The 16,830-nt window shown below is 44.9% G+C and overlaps 1 protein-coding gene across 2 annotated transcripts in view; it reads right to left on the reverse strand.

Moving 5' to 3' along the window:
- Positions 1-1,144: 1,144 nt before the first annotated feature.
- Positions 1,145-16,830, reverse strand: part of ntng2a (netrin g2a) — a 31,694-nt gene continuing 16,008 nt past the window's right edge. The window contains exons 1-7 of one of the 2 annotated variants that reach the window (XM_038704070.1): positions 6,419-11,369; positions 5,619-5,717; positions 5,346-5,420; positions 3,804-3,971; positions 2,131-2,274; positions 1,919-2,008; positions 1,145-1,836 (exon numbers count right to left, since the gene is read on the reverse strand). In XM_038704070.1, the coding sequence (XP_038559998.1) occupies positions 1,706-1,836; positions 1,919-2,008; positions 2,131-2,274; positions 3,804-3,971; positions 5,346-5,420; positions 5,619-5,717; positions 6,419-9,116 (3,405 nt within the window). In that variant the 5' untranslated portion in view covers positions 9,117-11,369 and the 3' untranslated portion in view covers positions 1,145-1,705. Of the gene's footprint in view, positions 1,837-1,918; positions 2,009-2,130; positions 2,275-3,803; positions 3,972-5,345; positions 5,421-5,618; positions 5,718-6,418; positions 11,370-12,332; positions 12,357-16,830 lie in introns of those variants that run through there. The other variant, XM_038704071.1, reaches the window with a different exon arrangement.

The following is a 16,830-nucleotide window of genomic DNA, read 5'->3' on the forward strand; positions in this document are numbered from 1 at the left end:
TTCCTTTAAAACCACTGCGTATTCTTTTAAATCCACCACTGTGTTTTCCTTTAAAACCACCGCAGTGTATTCCTTTAAAACCACTGCATAATCTTTTAAATCCACCGCTGTGTATTCCTTTAAAACCACTGTGTATTCCTTTAAAACCGCTGTGTATTCCTTTAAAACCGCTGTGTATTCCTTTAAAACCACTGCGTATTCTTTTAAAAACACTGCATATTCTTTTAAATCCACCGCTGTGTATTCTTTTAAAGCCACCACTGCATATTCCTTTAAAACCACTGTGTATTCCTTTAAAACCGCTGTGTATTCCTTTAAAACCACCGCTGTGTATTCCTTTAAAACCACTGTGTATTCTTTTAAAACCACCGCTGTGTATTCTTTTAAAACCACTGTGTATTCCTTTAAAACCACTGTGTATTCCTTTAAAACCACTGTGTATTCTTTTAAAACCACTGTGTATTCTTTTAAAACCACCGCTGTGTATTCCTTTAAAACCACTGTGTATTCTTTTAAAACCACTGTGTATTCCTTTAAAACCACTGTGTATTCTTTTAAAACCACTGTGTATTCTTTTAAAACCACCGCTGTGTATTCTTTTAAAACCACTGTGTATTCTTTTAAAACCACTGTGTATTCCTTTAAAACCACTGTGTATTCTTTTAAAACCACCGCTGTGTATTCTTTTAAAACCACTGTGTATTCTTTTAAAACCACCGCTGTGTATTCTTTTAAAACCACTGCTGTGTATTCTTTTAAAACCACTGTGTATTCCTTTAAAACCACTGTGTATTCTTTTAAAACCACCGCTGTGGGCGTTTGAAGGGCCGGACATGGAGCTCCCTCACAGGGGCCACATTTCAAGCTGATTGGGATTTATAAAGGGAACTTGCTTACAGGTGTGCGTCTGCACGGTTTTATAAGTCTGAATATTTTTGGCTTTTGGGCGCACGGACACTTTTGGTGAGGTTTCTACGCACTACGTTTTATAAATGAGGCCCCTGGAGAGTCCTGGAGGGACTGATTAATGACCCTATTCTTTCTTCTTTGTGTATTTGTCAGCAGGTGGCACTGTGTCCTCCACAGCTCATATTTACACCTTCACCATGTTCCTGCAGCCAATCAGGGAGAAGCAGCAGCCAGGTGTGTGTGTGACACATCTTTATTTCCATCATGAGGTCATGACTCGGTGACGTTTGACCTTTTCACAGTCAAACTGCACTCTGGCTACAAAAAACTCCATCTCCATGGTAACTGTCTGTCAAGGATGTATGATGTCACCAGTCTCCACCAGGATCAGCCGACCAATAAGAACGCAGATCTCTTGGCTCTCTGACGTTCTCGTGAGGCTGGTGATTGACAGTTCGTTTCTCTGATGACTTGTCTTTACTGATCAAAGTTTGTCATGGTCACATTTTTACAGTTGTGTCCTGACAGAAAGTCTGTGATCACACGACTGCTCCTCAGCCAAGCAACAACGTTATTATGTTAGCCAGTCACAACAGAGCATTCCCCCCAGACATAAGGTACATTTATTATAGATAATTATTCACAAAGCGGAAGTGATTCCTGATGTGCGGCTTCTGAAACTTATTTCTATTCAGTTCCCCTTGTGATGTCATTTCCTGTGTCCTACATGTGAGAGCCTGTAGGACTCAGTGAACAGCAGGCGTGGTCAGACGTCTCTTTGGGTCCGGGGGCGGGGTCAGCAGAAGGTGGAGGACATCAGACTGAGGGTCAGCAGGTAAAGGTGTGAGGTCAGAGAGGAGGAGGAGCCCTCTGCGTCGTCAAGGCAACCACCCTTCTTCAGACAGACAATCTGCTCGCAGAACGAACCTGCACACATGACATCATCAGACACCTGAGCCGTGACATCATCAGACACCTGAGCAGTGACGTCATCCAGGTGTGTGTTTACCTGTGAAGCTGTCCGGACAGACACAGCGCTGGAAGTCGACGCAGGTTCCTCCGTTCTGACAAATCAGACGCTCCTCGTCACACAGGTTAACTGAACAAGGACAGTGATCAGATATTAATAACTTTATTGATAACAGTAACAGCTGACTTCAGGTAAACATACTGCAGCTGGTCCTGGAGCGTTACTGAAGCCCCGCCCCCCCTGCTGTGTACCTGTGCAGCCGGCTTCACCTCCTCTCCAGTTGTACCCAGGTAGACAGGAGTCACAGCGCCGCCCCGAGGCTCCGGGTTTACACTGACAGAGCCCAGAGTCTGAGCAGTGAGGAGACAGACTGCGCTGCAGCTCACAGTCACACTCTGAGGACAGACAGAGACGTCATCATCATCACCATCACTACCATCTACACCAGCGGTCGGCAATAGGTGGCCTGCGGGCCAGTACTGGCTCGCCAGCAATAATATCTGGCCCGCGGCCAGATTGCTTTGATAGCGGAAAAATGAATAAATTGATAGCGGCTGGTGCTGAAACAGATCTCAGTCATGACAGATACAGTTACTCAAAAGAAGCGCAAGAACGTATTTTGCAGCAATGCTTCATGTCGAGTTAATTAAGAGCTTTTACTTTGAAGAGTTCTGAAGGACATTCAAAAGAAACTCTGGCGTGCTTGACACACCTCTGAAAAAGCCATCAGTAAACGTGTGATCAGATTCCCCAGAATTTTCTCAGGGAAATGAAAATAAGCATCCATACGTTTATAAATGTGGATCAATTGCCAGAACGTGCACACACTACATGCTTTATGTGAGCCTGTGCAAGTGTCCTTTTATTCAATTTGTTCAACAAGGGAGATAAAAATATCCGCAATAAGATGAAATCGATCTCACAACCTACCCGTCGGGAGTCCCGCACAGCACCGCCTGAGCTAAATGAGCACATGATTTTATATGGTTTGTCCTGGCCCACCATATAACGGCTTGGAAAAATTTGGCCCCATGCCAGACTTAATTGCCGACCCCTGATCTACACCATCACTATCGTCTTCATCACCATCACTATAAACACTATCACTATCTCCATCACTATCATCACTATCATCTTCACCCTCACTATCATCACTATTATCACTATCATCTTCACCATCACTATCATCTTCAACCTCACTATCATCACTATTATCACTATCATCTTGAACCTCACTATCATTTTCACCATCACTATCATCTTCAACCTCACTATCATCACTATTATCACTATCATCTTCACCATCACTATCATCTTCACCCTCACTATCATCACTATTATCACTATCATCTTCACCATCACTATCATCTTCAACCTCACTATTATCACTATCATCTTCACCATCACTATCATCTTCACCCTCACTATCATCACTATTATCACTATCATCTTCAACCTCACTATCATCACTTTTATCACTTTCATCTTCAACCTCACTATCATTTTCACCATCATCACTGTCACCACTATCATTTTCACCATAACTATCATCTTCACCCTCACTATCATCACTATCATTTTCACCCTCACTATCATCTTCACCCTCACTATCATCACTATCATTTTCACCATCACTATCATTATTATCATCGTCACCATCACTATCATCTTCACTATCACTATCATCACTATTATCACTTTCATCTTCAACCTCACTATCCTCACTATCATCTTCATCATCACTATCATCACTGTCATCTTGACCATCACTATCTTCACAATTATCACTCTCATCTTCACCATCACCTTCGTCATCATCATCGACACATGACCATCAGTTTGTCTAATGTGTATATGCAGTCTGTGTGTGTGTGTGTGTGTGTGTGTGTGTGTGTGTGTGTGTGTGTGTGTGTGTGTTACTGACCAACACAGACGTTCTCGTCATCCAGCGCCAGTGAGGCGTTTCTATAGTAACCGAGCCGACAGTACTGACAGTTTTGTCCTCGTGTGTTGTGTTTGCAGCTCACACACGTGATCACGTTGATGAAGTCAATGTAGCTGCAGCGATTGGAGTGACCGTTACACTCACAGTCTGACGGAGACAGAGACACATAGCTCAGTCCTACATCACACAAACATACCTGTCCCAACACCTGTAAACACACCTGAACTAAAGTCAGAAATTTACACTCAGAGGCGCTCCGGGCTGAGAGACGTCCAGGTAAGAAGTATTACAGCCTTTTTTCACAGACTCAACAACATTTAAAGAGGTCATATTCTGCTTTTTGGCTTCTCCCCTCACCTTTCTTGTGTTGTAAATCTTCTTTGTGCATGTAACAGGTTTGCAAAGTGAAACAGCAACTCTGCTCCTGAACTGTACACAGCTGGACTGCAGTCCAGCCTTTACGTCAGTAACCTGTAATCTGGTAACTATGTAACGCGTAGCATAACGCTCACCTAGCAGCTGGTGCGGTACGCCCTTAGAATCTCTGGTGGAGAAACACACTGAGCTCCAGCACACAGTGACAAGATGTCCCCCAACCCTCACTACCCAACATTACAGCCCCTCCATGCAGTCAGAGGATATGAAGCTGTTACTGTGATGTAGAAACAGAGCTCAGTTAAAACGGTATGAAAGTTGAATGTTTTACAGATTAATAACTCACCACTCTGAAATCCAGTCCAGGTTCTGAAGCTGGTTCTGGTTGTTCTACCCATGTTTCTGGATCAGACTCTCGGGCTCCAACATGATCGGCTGAACCGAAGCCATGGTTTGCTTGTCAGGACCCGCCCTACTCTGCCTCTGATTGGCTAGTAGTCTTTATCTAGGCACTGTGCATGTGCAACTCCCAACAAAGATGAAATAGAAGTGAGATGTTTCACTCGGCAGCTAAAACATTCAACACACAGGGTGAAAAGAGGAGCTGCAGCAATGCGCAGTCTGAACATTAAACCATGAAAACCTGTTCTGGTCCAAACCCTGAATAAAATTATGAACAAATTGAGCAGAATACAACCTCTTTAACTGAAGTTAGGTAACATCCTGTAACTGAGGGAACATAACTGGTGTAATATCAGGTACAGTAACCTTTTTGTTTTATCCTCTCTTCCCTGTTGGTTTACTTTTTACTTAACGATAGCCCACCCACTGCAACCCCCCCCCCCCCACACCCAAATCCCCACCCAAATCCCAGCACAGAGGACATCAAACAGACAGACAGGTGAGACAACCATGAACACTGATGGAGAAAGGTCTCATCACAACCCAGATCAGTCTGACCCTGCTGGCCCTTACACAGGTCTGGTGTTTCTTTCAGGTGACCCTGACAGTGAGCGTCTGTGGTGAGCTACAGGGGGAGGAGCCAGTGCCTGTTGGCAAACATCTACTGTCACATCTGTTGGGTGTTTGGATGCAGGGGCGGGACCAGCACAGGTCAAAGAGTAAGGTGGTCAGAGGTGGTCTTACCCTGGAAGGTGACATAGGCGATTTTGGACAGCTGACTGAACTTTGGTCCTCCTGGAATCAGAATCTTCTGGGTCGCTTTGGACACAAAACAATGTGTATAACAGCGGCAACAGGCAGGTAGCAGCACTACACTAACTACCAATCAGAGCTCAGTACTACTACTGAACTATTAGGTCTACTTATCAGAAGTACTGTTACTGCTACTGAAGGAATTACTGCTGCTGTTACTAATGCTGGCCAGCAGGTGGCAGTTCTATCTGCTTGTACATGTACCTTTTTTCTCATAGACTTTGTCATCTTTCTCCTCCTCTCCTTCCTTTTTTTTAGATTCCTCCTTAGATTTCTCTTTTGTTTCCTCTTTGGCCTCAGTGACTGTTTGGTTCAACAGAGACATAAAATATTTAGATTTGTGTGAAAATACAGTTTGGTGGATCAACATGTGAAACTGCAGCTGCTCTGGTAGAAACTCTACATTTACAGAGGCAATCGGATCTCTGCTGGTTTTCAGCTTCATGTCAATGACAGAACTGGACTTTCTTAGAGTTGTGTCTCTTTCCTTGTTATCCTCCAAAACACCCCAAAACCCCAACGGCTACTTTCCACCTGACAAGAGTTTCATCAGCAGGGTGTGAAGGATCGAGGGACATAGCACAAAATTCTGGACCCTGTACATAGGCAGTCTCTATTAGCCCCTCCCTCACATGAGGACACTTTAAACTGGACCTGATGAAAATCCGTTTGCACAGACTTGAGGTCAGTGAACATCATTTACTGATGTTGATTGGTGATTCAGTTTAAAGCGCCCAGCATAAGGTCCAACTTACTTTTGGTTTCTGAAGCTCTCACACCACATCGTCTTAAGTCACATGATAACAACTTACTCATCTTCTGAGGAAGGTCAATATATGTGGTTGAAAGCTTTGAAGACTACAAGTAAGTTGCACCTTTCATCAAGCTGCTTTTTCTAAGGTCAAGAAGCTGAAACTGACCCTGATGAAGAGTTTCTGGATGTGCAGCCAATGTTCTTAGATACATTATATCCTCATCTGACCAATCAGTGCCTTATTTTGTACCTTTCTCTTCTCTTTGCTCTCCCGTCTTCTCTTGTTTAGAGTCTTTCTTTTCATCCGACCCCGACCGTCCTGCTTGTCCACCGGCAGCAGAATCCTCTCTAGAGAACTTTCCTTCCATTTGAGCTGCTGAAGAATCAACTCCTGGATTATCTACTGCTTCAGGAAAATCTGGTCTAGAATATAGAACGGAACTTGCACTGTCTGGTGAAGAAGAATCTCGTCTAGAATCTAGATCAGGACTTGCACTATCTGGTACAGGGGAATCTGGTCCAGTTGATTCCATTCCACCATTTCCTCTTTCCCCTGTATCTAGCCCTGCTGAAACAGAATCCAGTCCAGCATTGACTAAACTGGATCTAGGAACATCAACAGATCCACGGAAATCATCTGGAATGGTCCCACGATCAACAACAGGCACTGCTCCAGAATCTGGTCCAGGTTTAACTGAATTTGGATCATCTGGAAAAGGGAAAGTGAAGTCCACAGGGACAAAATCACCAGCAGGGTCAGACCGATCTATGGTGGTGGACCTTGTGTCTGGTGCAACATCACCTTCTCCTTCTTCAGAAGAAGGCAAAAAGTAGTCTACAGGAGCATCAGGAAGAGGTACTTCAGGAGGTGCTCCATCAGGAGAAGGTACATCTGGAGGAGGTATATCCAGAGGACGTTTTTCAGGTGAAGGTACATCTATCAGAGGGTCTGGAGTCCTAGAGGAGGGCGCCTCTGGAGGAACATCAGGAGGAGGTACATCAGGAAGTGGTACATCAGGAAGAGGAGCATCTGGAGGAGGTACATCAGGAGAAGGTACATCAAGAAGAGAAACATCTGGAAGAGGTACATCAGGAGCCACTTCATCAGGAGAAGGTACATCAGGAAGAGGAGCATCTGGAGGAGGTACATCAGAGGGAGGTAAATCTGGAGCTGCTTCATTAGGAAGAGGAACATCTGAAGGAGGTACATCAGGCGCTGCTTCAGGAGAAGCTACATCAGGAAGAGGAGCATCTGGAGGAGGTACATCAAGAAGAGAAACATCTGGAGGAGGTACATCAGGAGCCACTTCATCAGGAGAAGGTACATCAGGAAGAGGAGCATCTGGAGGAGGTACATCAGGAGAAGGTACATCAAGAAGAGAAACATCTGGAGGAGGTACATCAAGAAGAGAAACATCTGGAGGAGGTACATCAGGAGCCACTTCATCAGGAGAAGGTACATCAGGAAGAGGAGCATCTGGAGGAGGTACATCAGGGGAAGGTACATCAAGAAGAGAAACATCTGGAGGAGGTACATCAGAAGGAGGTATATCTGGAGCCGCTTCATCAGGGACGGGTACATCAGGAGGTGGTACATTTATCCGAGTGTCTGGAGGAGCATCAGAAGTTGTGTCAGCTCCTACTGTGGGTGAAGCATCTCCAGCCTGATTGGTTGGGGCTGATTCAGTGGGTGGAGTATCTCCAGATGGAGCCCCATCACTGGCTGAGGATAAATCTGGGATGGTTGTTGTTGATGCTCCAGTTGATGTTCTAGTACCACCAGCAGAGAGGGTAGTACTTGTGATCAGGTTGGTAGTGCCAGTCCCAGAGGGGGCAGGGTCTGTATTTTCTGGTGAGGAGGTGGAGTCAGAGGGCGGAGTCACTGGGTCAGAAATAGACACCTCAGAGTCAGTGCTGCGGCCTGGGACAGTGGGGCTGTCGGTGCTGGTGTAAATGGTGGGACTGGAGATGCTAATTGTGGTACTGGGAGTGGTTGTGTCTGGTACTGTGGGAGCTGGTTTGTAGAAACTGCCCCCTGTCTCCAGAGCTGGACTACTGGATGTAGCTGTGTCCACTGTAGGTTCTGCTGTACTGCTAAGGTCTGGAAATGCATCAGAACCTGTAGTACTGACAGTAGTAACTGTTGTAGTAGTAGAGTCTACACCAGCGTTAGGAAAGTCACCAGTATCACTAGTACTAATAAAGTACATTGTAGAGCTAGTATCAGTCGGGGTGGTACTGACAGTGGTAATATCACTACTAGTACTCGTTTCTGCAGCAGTCATACTCCACGTGTCAGTGGTAGTATAAGTATTTGCTGTATCTGTGACAGTAAAAGGATTTGTTCTTGTAGAAGCTGCATCATAAGTCAGCGTGTACAAAAAAATTGTAGCACTGTCTGTAGGAGTAGCAGGGTCAGTAATGGAAGTAGTAGGTCCAACAGTAGGGAGAGTACTGTCAGTAGGGATAGTACTGTCAGTAGGGAGAGTACTGTCAGTAGGGAGAGTACTGTCAGTAGGGATAGTACTGTCAGTAGGGAGAGTACTGTCAGTAGGGAGAGTACTGTCAGTAGGGATAGTACTGTCAGTAGGGAGAGTACTGTCAGTAGGGAGAGTACTGTCAGTAGGGAGAGTACTGTCAGTAGGGAGAGTACTGTCAGTAGGGATAGTACTGTCAGTAGGGAGAGTACTGTCAGTTGTCACAGTAGGAATAGTGTCAGTAGTTATAATACTATCAGTAGTAGTAGTGGTGTCAGTCACTCCATCTGATGAGGCAGAGGGTCTATCAGATGCTGCTGAGTTAGAGTCACCAGCCGCTGTCAGAGAAGAAGAGTAACTGTCTTTAGTGAATCTCAGCTTCCTGTTCTCTACAGGACTGAGTTCTCTGCAGAACACTAAACACCAGAAGCTTTCACCCAGAACCCCAGGCCTGTAGTAGACTCCAAACATAAATGAGACCGTCTAATACGTATAGGCAGCAAAGGTGTCTGAAGTCTGAAGCCCTCCACAGCTGTTCATCCTAAACCTCCTCACAAACCCTGATCTGTGACTAGTCCTCCTCTTGAACCTCATCATCTTTCTCCTGAAGCTCAACATGTTTGCTTCCTCAGGCAGCTGTTAGATCAATGGCAGCACACTATGCCGATCCTCCACCGGGTTGTTCAGATAACCCCAAACACCCTGAGCAGGACCGGCCAGCACACCTGTCCCTCGTTGTATACTCTAAATATATAGTGTTCCAGCCCCTCTGCTCCCTAACCCCACCTGCGGAGATACCCAAATACTTTTGGAGTCTGCTGCCGCCATCACACCACCAGTTCAGAGCCACGAAACCCGGCCAGCCAATCAGAGGGTGTGAAAACTGTTCTGCAGAGACCTTTACTGGACTCTAATGTTTCTGTGACCAAATCCACAACCTGCCGGACGCTCCCTCGTTTAAAACCCAGAGTTGCACTTTGATTTCAGATTGTTGGCAGAAGGTGAGATGAGATTCTCATGTCTGGGAAGATAAATGTTCTGGTGTTTGTGTCCATCTTTGGGCAGAGCTGTGTGGATTCAGCCACCGTTACATCTCCTGGGTAATAATCAGTAATCAGATATTGTCTACTACTTATTATTTTGATCACTGTTGCATCCTGCAGGATCTATTGATCCTTTATTAGAACTGTCCTGAGAACAGCTGAACCGGTTTGAAGCTTTGTGACGACACTGTCCTCAGTAGAAAAACACCCATAGGGGTCGTTTGGCCAGCACGTTGTTACAACCTAAATTAACGCCCTCTAGTGGCCGTACAACAGTATTAGGACCGGGTGGTTGGATGGGTCAAACCCGGACTTTCACTCGGGAGTGTGTTGAATGAAATGTTGTTTTGAGTTTGAGTGACTTCCGTACTTACTTTAACCCAAACCATGACGTTTTCCTAAACCTCACCAAACTGCGACTGTTTCACGTTAACCACGTGTTTAATGTCATGTGACTTATGTAATGTTCGTCTTACGGCTCATATTGATCTGATAGGAAGGCTCGTCTGGAGCTTTTATTCTGAAGTGCAGCTTCAACAGGAAGAACCAGAGTGACCTTTCAACTTGTTGGGTGGGTTGTTTTTTAATTAGTCCTGTTATTAATAAATCAATATGTCATTCACATTATTAGTCCTGCGCTGCTGTGTGTAATGTGCACGGTCGGCATCGTGGTGCAACTCTAATCTGATAACAGGGAGGATTTATGTTCTGTGTGTTTATGTGCGGCTTTGTTAAAGTTCAAATGAGGCAGATTTACTTTAATCCAGTGTGTGTGTGTCTGTGTGTGTGTGTGTGTGTGTGTGTGCGTTGAGTGATTGACAGGTCAAAACAGGCTAACACAGATTAAACACACACACCATCTGTCGATGTGTTAACTCGCTCTATAGAACAGATTAACTTTACTCCCAGAATGCATTCTGTTATTTAGCCGACCCACTCATGTGACTGGCCCTGTGACCAATCAGAGCAAGCAGGTGATGATATAATGAAATACTTGGTCTTAATGTACATCATGTCGTGCTACAGTTTGCGGGCTGTCATGTTTCCTCTACTCCGCCCACAGTTTCCACATCCCCTGTCTCTCGATTTGGATGTTCTCTGATATTCAGGAGGGCAGCGCTGACTTAATGTGATGCATGCTAGACATAAGCTTAACATAAGCCATACTGGTTAGAAATTGTGTCAGACTTTCGCCGGCGCTGCAAAACGTCACCATGTCACGACATTAAAACCTTGCGTGGGATAAACTGTGTTGGTCTTTTCTCCTGGCTTACTTCAATGACCGACGCCCCAATGATGAAAGTAAATGTACCGTGTTTTTTTACCGCCTACTTTACAATCAATATTTTAATATGAAGCTTGTCTCCCGTTTTATTTGTGTCTTTACACCACGCGGTTTGTCCTGTCCTGATGAAGACTCTCTTTCCTTTGGACCAGTTCAGTGTCCAGTGAAAAATGTTTTAATAATAACATGTAGTTATAGAGTTAAATCCCATGATGCAACACTGATCACACACAACATCACATCACTCTAGAGTGTGGAGACGTAGGTGGGTACGAACAAAACACAATGACCAGGTGAGCGGACAGACAGGTGAGCGGACAGACAGGTGAGCAGACGACGAGCAGGCAGACAGGTGAGCAGACAGACAGGTGAGCAGACAGACAGGTGAGCAGACGACGAGCAGGCAGACAGGTGAGCAGCAGACAGGTGATCAGACGACGAGCAGGCAGACAGGTGAGCAGGCAGACAGGTGAGCGGGCAGACAGGTGACAGGTGAGCAGGCAGACAGGTGAGCAGGCAGACAGGTGACAGGTGAGCAGGCAGACAGGTGACAGGTGAGCAGGCAGGCAGGTGAGCAGGCAGACAGGTGAGCGGGCAGACAGGTGAGCGGGCAGACAGGTGACAGGTGAGCAGGCAGACAGGTGAGCAGGCAGACAGGTGAGCGGGCAGACAGGTGAGCGGACAGACAGGTGAGCGGGCAGACAGGTGACAGGTGAGCGGGCAGACCTGTGAGCAGGCAGACAGCGAGCAGGCTGACAGGTGAGCAGGCAGACAGGTGACAGGTGAGCAGGCAGACAGGTGAGCAGGCAGACAGGTGAGCGGGCAGACAAGCAGACAGACAGGTGAGCAGGCAGACAGGTCTGCTACTTCAGTAAAGGATGTGAATACATCACCTGTATTCACATCCTTTACTGAAATAAAAGTACTAATACCACAATGAGAAAATACTCCATTACAAGTAAAAATCCTGCATTCAAAATCTCACTTAGGTAAAAGTATTTGTGTACTTACAGTATTGTAGTAAAAGTACTCACAGTGCAGTAAAGTGTTCACTGTTCTATCTGATGTTGAATTTTAACTCCTTTACATCCTGTTGGCTAGTTAATCTGCAGCAATGCATCATGGTCTGTAAGGTTATCATGTGTTTGTTGTTTTGCTGTCCTGTGAGAACCTTGTATCTCTCGGGGGGCTGAAGGAGGAGGATTTTTTTCTTGCTGCAGGTTATAACTAACACCTGGAGATACTGGGTTTTACTGGACAGGAAGGGGGACAAACAGGTGTACTCTGTAAAGTAACTAAAGCTGTCACATGACACAGGTAGTGCAGTACAGTGTTTACCAAAAGGTGGGCAGTACTTACTGGCTGTTGTTTCTGCTGCTTCACCTGAAAAAGACAACATTAGTGTCAGTAGTGGTTCAGTAGTGAGCTGTAGACAGTCTGCGGTTCAGTAGTGAGCTTTAGACAGTCTGTGGTTCAGTAGTGAGCTTTAGACAGTATGTAATTCAGTAGTGAGCTTTAGACAGTCTGTGGTAGTGAACTTCAGACAGTCTGCAGTTCAGTAGTGAGCTTTAGATAGTCTGCGGTTCAGTACTGAGCTTTAGACAGTCTGTTTTTCAGTAGTGAGCTTTCGACAGTCTGTGGTTAAATAGTGACCTTTAGACAGTCTGCGGTTCAGTAGTGAGCTTTAGACAGTCTGTGGTTCAGTAGTGAGCTTTAGACAGTATGTAATTCAGTAGTGAGCTTTAGACAGTCTGTGGTAGTGAACTTCAGACAGTCTGCAGTTCAGTAGTGAGCTTTAGACAGTCTGTTTTTCAGTAGTGAGCTTTCGACAGTCTGTGGTTAAATAGTGACCTTTAGAAGGTCTGCGGTTCAGTAGTGACCTTTAGACAGTCTGCGGTAGTGAGCTTTAGATAGTCTGCAGTTCAGTAGTGAGCTTTAGACAGTCTTTGGTAGTGAGCTTGAGACAGTTTGCGGTTCAGTAGTGGTTCAGTAGTGAGCTTTAGACAGTCTTTGGTAGTGAGCTTTAGACAGACAGTCTGTTTTTCAGTAGTGAGCTTTCGACAGTCTGTGGTTCAATAGTGAGCTTTAGACAGACAGTCTGTTTTTCAGTAGTGAGCTTCAGACAGTCTTTGGTTCAGTAGTGACCTTTAGACAGTCTGTGGTAGTGAGCTTTAGATAGTCTGCAGTTCAGTAGTGAGCTTTAGACAGTCTGTGGCAGTGACCTTTAGACAGTCTGTAGTTCAGTAGTGAGCTTTAGACAGTCTTTGGTAGTGAGCTTTAGACAGACAGTCTGTTTTTCAGTAGTGAGCTTTGGACAGTCTGTGGTTCAGTAGTGAGCTTTAGACAGTCTGTGGTTAAATAATGAGCTTTAGACGTCTGTGGTTAAATAATGAGCTTTAGACGTCTGTGGTTCAGTAGTGAGCTTTGGACAGTCTGTGGTTCAGTAGTGAGCTTTAGACAGTCTGTGGTTCAATAATGAGCTTTAGACGTCTGTGGTTCAGTAGTGAGCTTTAGACAGTCTTTGGTTCAATAGTGAGCTTTAGACAGTCTGTTTTTCAGTAGTGAGCTTTCGACAGTCTGTGGTTCAATAGTGAGCTTTAGAAGGTCTGCGGTTCAGTAGTGAGCTTTAGACAGTCTTTGGTAGTGAGCTTTAGACAGTCTGTGGTTCAGTAGTGAGCTTTAGACAGTCTTTAGTTCAGTAGTGGTTCAGTAGTGAGCTTTAGATAGTCTGCGGTTCAGTACTGAGCTTTAGACAGTCTGTGGTTCAGTACTGAGCTTTAGACAGTCTGTGGTTCAGTACTGAGCTTTAGACAGTCTGTGGTTCAGTACTGAGCTTTAGACAGTCTGTGGTTCAATAGTGAGCTTTAGAAGGTCTGCGGTTCAGTAGTGAGCTTTAGACAGTCTGTGGTAGTGAGCTTTAGATAGTCTGCAGTTCAGTAGTGAGCTTTAGACAGTCTTTGGTAGTGAGCTTTAGACAGTTTGCAGTTCAGTAGTGAGCTTTAGACAGTCTTTGGTAGTGAGCTTTAGACAGTTTGCGGTTCAGTAGTGAGCTTTAGACAGTCTGTTTTTCAGAAGTGAGCTTTAGACAGTCTGTTTTTCAGTAGTGAGCTTTAGGCAGTTTGCAGTTCAGTAGTGAGTTTTAGACAGTCTGTTTTTCAGTAGTGAGCTTTAGACAGTCTGTGGTTCAGTAGTGAGCTTTAGACAGTCTACGGTTCAGTAGTGAGCTTTAGACAGTCTACGGTTCAGTAGTGAGCTTTAGACAGTCTGTTTTTCAGAAGTGAGCTTTAGACAGTCTGTTTTTCAGTAGTGAGCTTTAGACAGTCTGTTTTTCAGTAGTGAGTTTTAGACAGACAGTCTGTGGTTCAGTAGTGAGCTTTAGACAGACAGTCTACGGTTCAGTAGTGAGCTTTAAGCAGTCTGCGGTTCAGTAGTGAGCTTTAGACAGTCTGTGGTTCAGTAGTGAGCTTTCGACAGTCTGTGGTTCAATAGTGAGCTTTAGAAGGTCTGCGGTTCAGTAATGAGCTTTAGACAGTCTGTGGTAGTGAGCTTTAGATAGTCTGCAGTTCAGTAGTGAGCTTTAGACAGTCTTTGGTAGTGAGCTTTAGACAGTTTGCGGTTCAGTAGTGAGCTTTAGACAGTCTGTTTTTCAGAAGTGAGCTTTAGACAGTCTGTTTTTCAGTAGTGAGTTTTAGACAGACAGTCTACGGTTCAGTAGTGAGCTTTAGACAGTCTGTTTTTCAGTAGTGAGCTTTCGACAGTCTGTGGTTAAATAGTGACCTTTAGAAGGTCTGCGGTTCAGTAGTGACCTTTAGACAGTCTTTGGTAGTGAGCTTTAGACAGACAGTCTGTTTTTCAGTAGTGAGCTTTGGACAGTCTGTGGTTCAGTAGTGAGCTTGAGACAGTCTGTGGTTAAATAATGAGCTTTAGACGTCTGTGGTTAAATAATGAGCTTTAGACGTCTGTGGTTCAGTAGTGAGCTTTGGACAGTCTGTGGTTCAGTAGTGAGCTTTAGACAGTCTGTGGTTCAATAATGAGCTTTAGACGTCTGTGGTTCAGTAGTGAGCTTTAGACAGTCTTTGGTTCAATAGTGAGCTTTAGACAGTCTGTTTTTCAGTAGTGAGCTTTCGACAGTCTGTGGTTCAATAGTGAGCTTTAGAAGGTCTGCGGTTCAGTAGTGAGCTTTAGACAGTCTGTGGTAGTGAGCTTTAGACAGTCTGTGGTTCAGTAGTGAGCTTTAGACAGTCTGCAGTTCAGTAGTGAGCTTTAGACAGTCTTTGGTAGTGAGCTTTAGACAGTCTGTGGTTCAGTAGTGAGCTTTAGACAGTCTTTAGTTCAGTAGTGGTTCAGTAGTGAGCTTTAGATAGTCTGCGGTTCAGTACTGAGCTTTAGACAGTCTGTGGTTCAGTACTGAGCTTTAGACAGTCTGTGGTTCAGTAGTGAGCTTTAGACAGTCTGTGGTAGTGAGCTTTAGATAGTCTGCAGTTCAGTAGTGAGCTTTAGACAGTCTTTGGTAGTGAGCTTTAGACAGTTTGCGGTTCAGTAGTGAGCTTTAGACAGTCTGTTTTTCAGAAGTGAGCTTTAGACAGTCTGTTTTTCAGTAGTGAGCTTTAGGCAGTTTGCAGTTCAGTAGTGAGTTTTAGACAGTCTGTTTTTCAGTAGTGAGCTTTAGACAGTCTGTGGTTCAGTAGTGAGCTTTAGACAGTCTACGGTTCAGTAGTGAGCTTTAGACAGTCTACGGTTCAGTAGTGAGCTTTAGACAGACAGTATGCGGTTCAGTAGTGAGCTTTAGACAGACAGTCTACGGTTCAGTAGTGAGCTTTAAGCAGTCTGCGGTTCAGTAGTGAGCTTTAGACAGTCTGTTTTTCAGAAGTGAGCTTTAGACAGTCTGTTTTTCAGTAGTGAGCTTTAGACAGTCTGTTTTTCAGTAGTGAGTTTTAGACAGACAGTCTGTGGTTCAGTAGTGAGCTTTAGACAGACAGTCTACGGTTCAGTAGTGAGCTTTAGACAGACAGTCTACGGTTCAGTAGTGAGCTTTAAGCAGTCTGCGGTTCAGTAGTGAGCTTTAGACAGTCTGTGGTTCAGTAGTGAGCTTTCGACAGTCTGTGGTTCAATAGTGAGCTTTAGAAGGTCTGCGGTTCAGTAGTGAGCTTTAGACAGTCTGTGGTAGTGAGCTTTAGATAGTCTGCAGTTCAGTAGTGAGCTTTAGACAGTCTTTGGTAGTGAGCTTTAGACAGTTTGCGGTTCAGTAGTGAGCTTTAGACAGTCTGTTTTTCAGAAGTGAGCTTTAGACAGTCTGTTTTTCAGTAGTGAGTTTTAGACAGACAGTCTACGGTTCAGTAGTGAGCTTTAAGCAGTCTGCGGTTCAGAAGTGAGCTTTAGACAGTCTGTTTTTCAGTAGTGAGCTTTAGACAGTCTGTGGTTCAGTAGTGAGCTTTAGACAGTCTGTGGTTCAGTAGTGAGCTTTAGACAGTCTGCGGTTCAGTAGTGAGCTTTAGACAGTCTGTGGTAGTGAGCTTTAGACAGTCTGCAGTTCAGTAGTGAGCTTTAGACAGTCTGTTTTTCAGTAGTGAGCTTTAGACAGTCTGTTGTTCAGTAGTGAGCTTTAGACAGTCTGTGGTTCAGTAGTGAGCTTTAGACAGTCTACGGTTCAGTAGTGAGCTTTAGACAGTCTACGGTTCAGTAGTGAGCTTTAGACAGTCTACGGTTCAGTAGTGAGCTTTAGACAGCCTACGGTTCAGTAGTGAGCTTTAGACAGACAGTCTACGGTTCAGTAGTGAGCTTTAAGCAGTCTGCGGTTCAGTAGTGAGCTTTAGACAGTCTGTTTTTCAGTAGTGAGCTTTAGACAGTCTGTGGTTCA

The sequence above is a fragment of the Micropterus salmoides genome, unplaced genomic scaffold, assembly GCF_014851395.1.
Source record: "Micropterus salmoides isolate LMB-PRFRI ecotype aquatic unplaced genomic scaffold, ASM1485139v1 Ms_hic_scaffold_7, whole genome shotgun sequence".
Classification (NCBI taxonomy): Eukaryota; Metazoa; Chordata; class Actinopteri; order Centrarchiformes; family Centrarchidae; genus Micropterus; species Micropterus salmoides.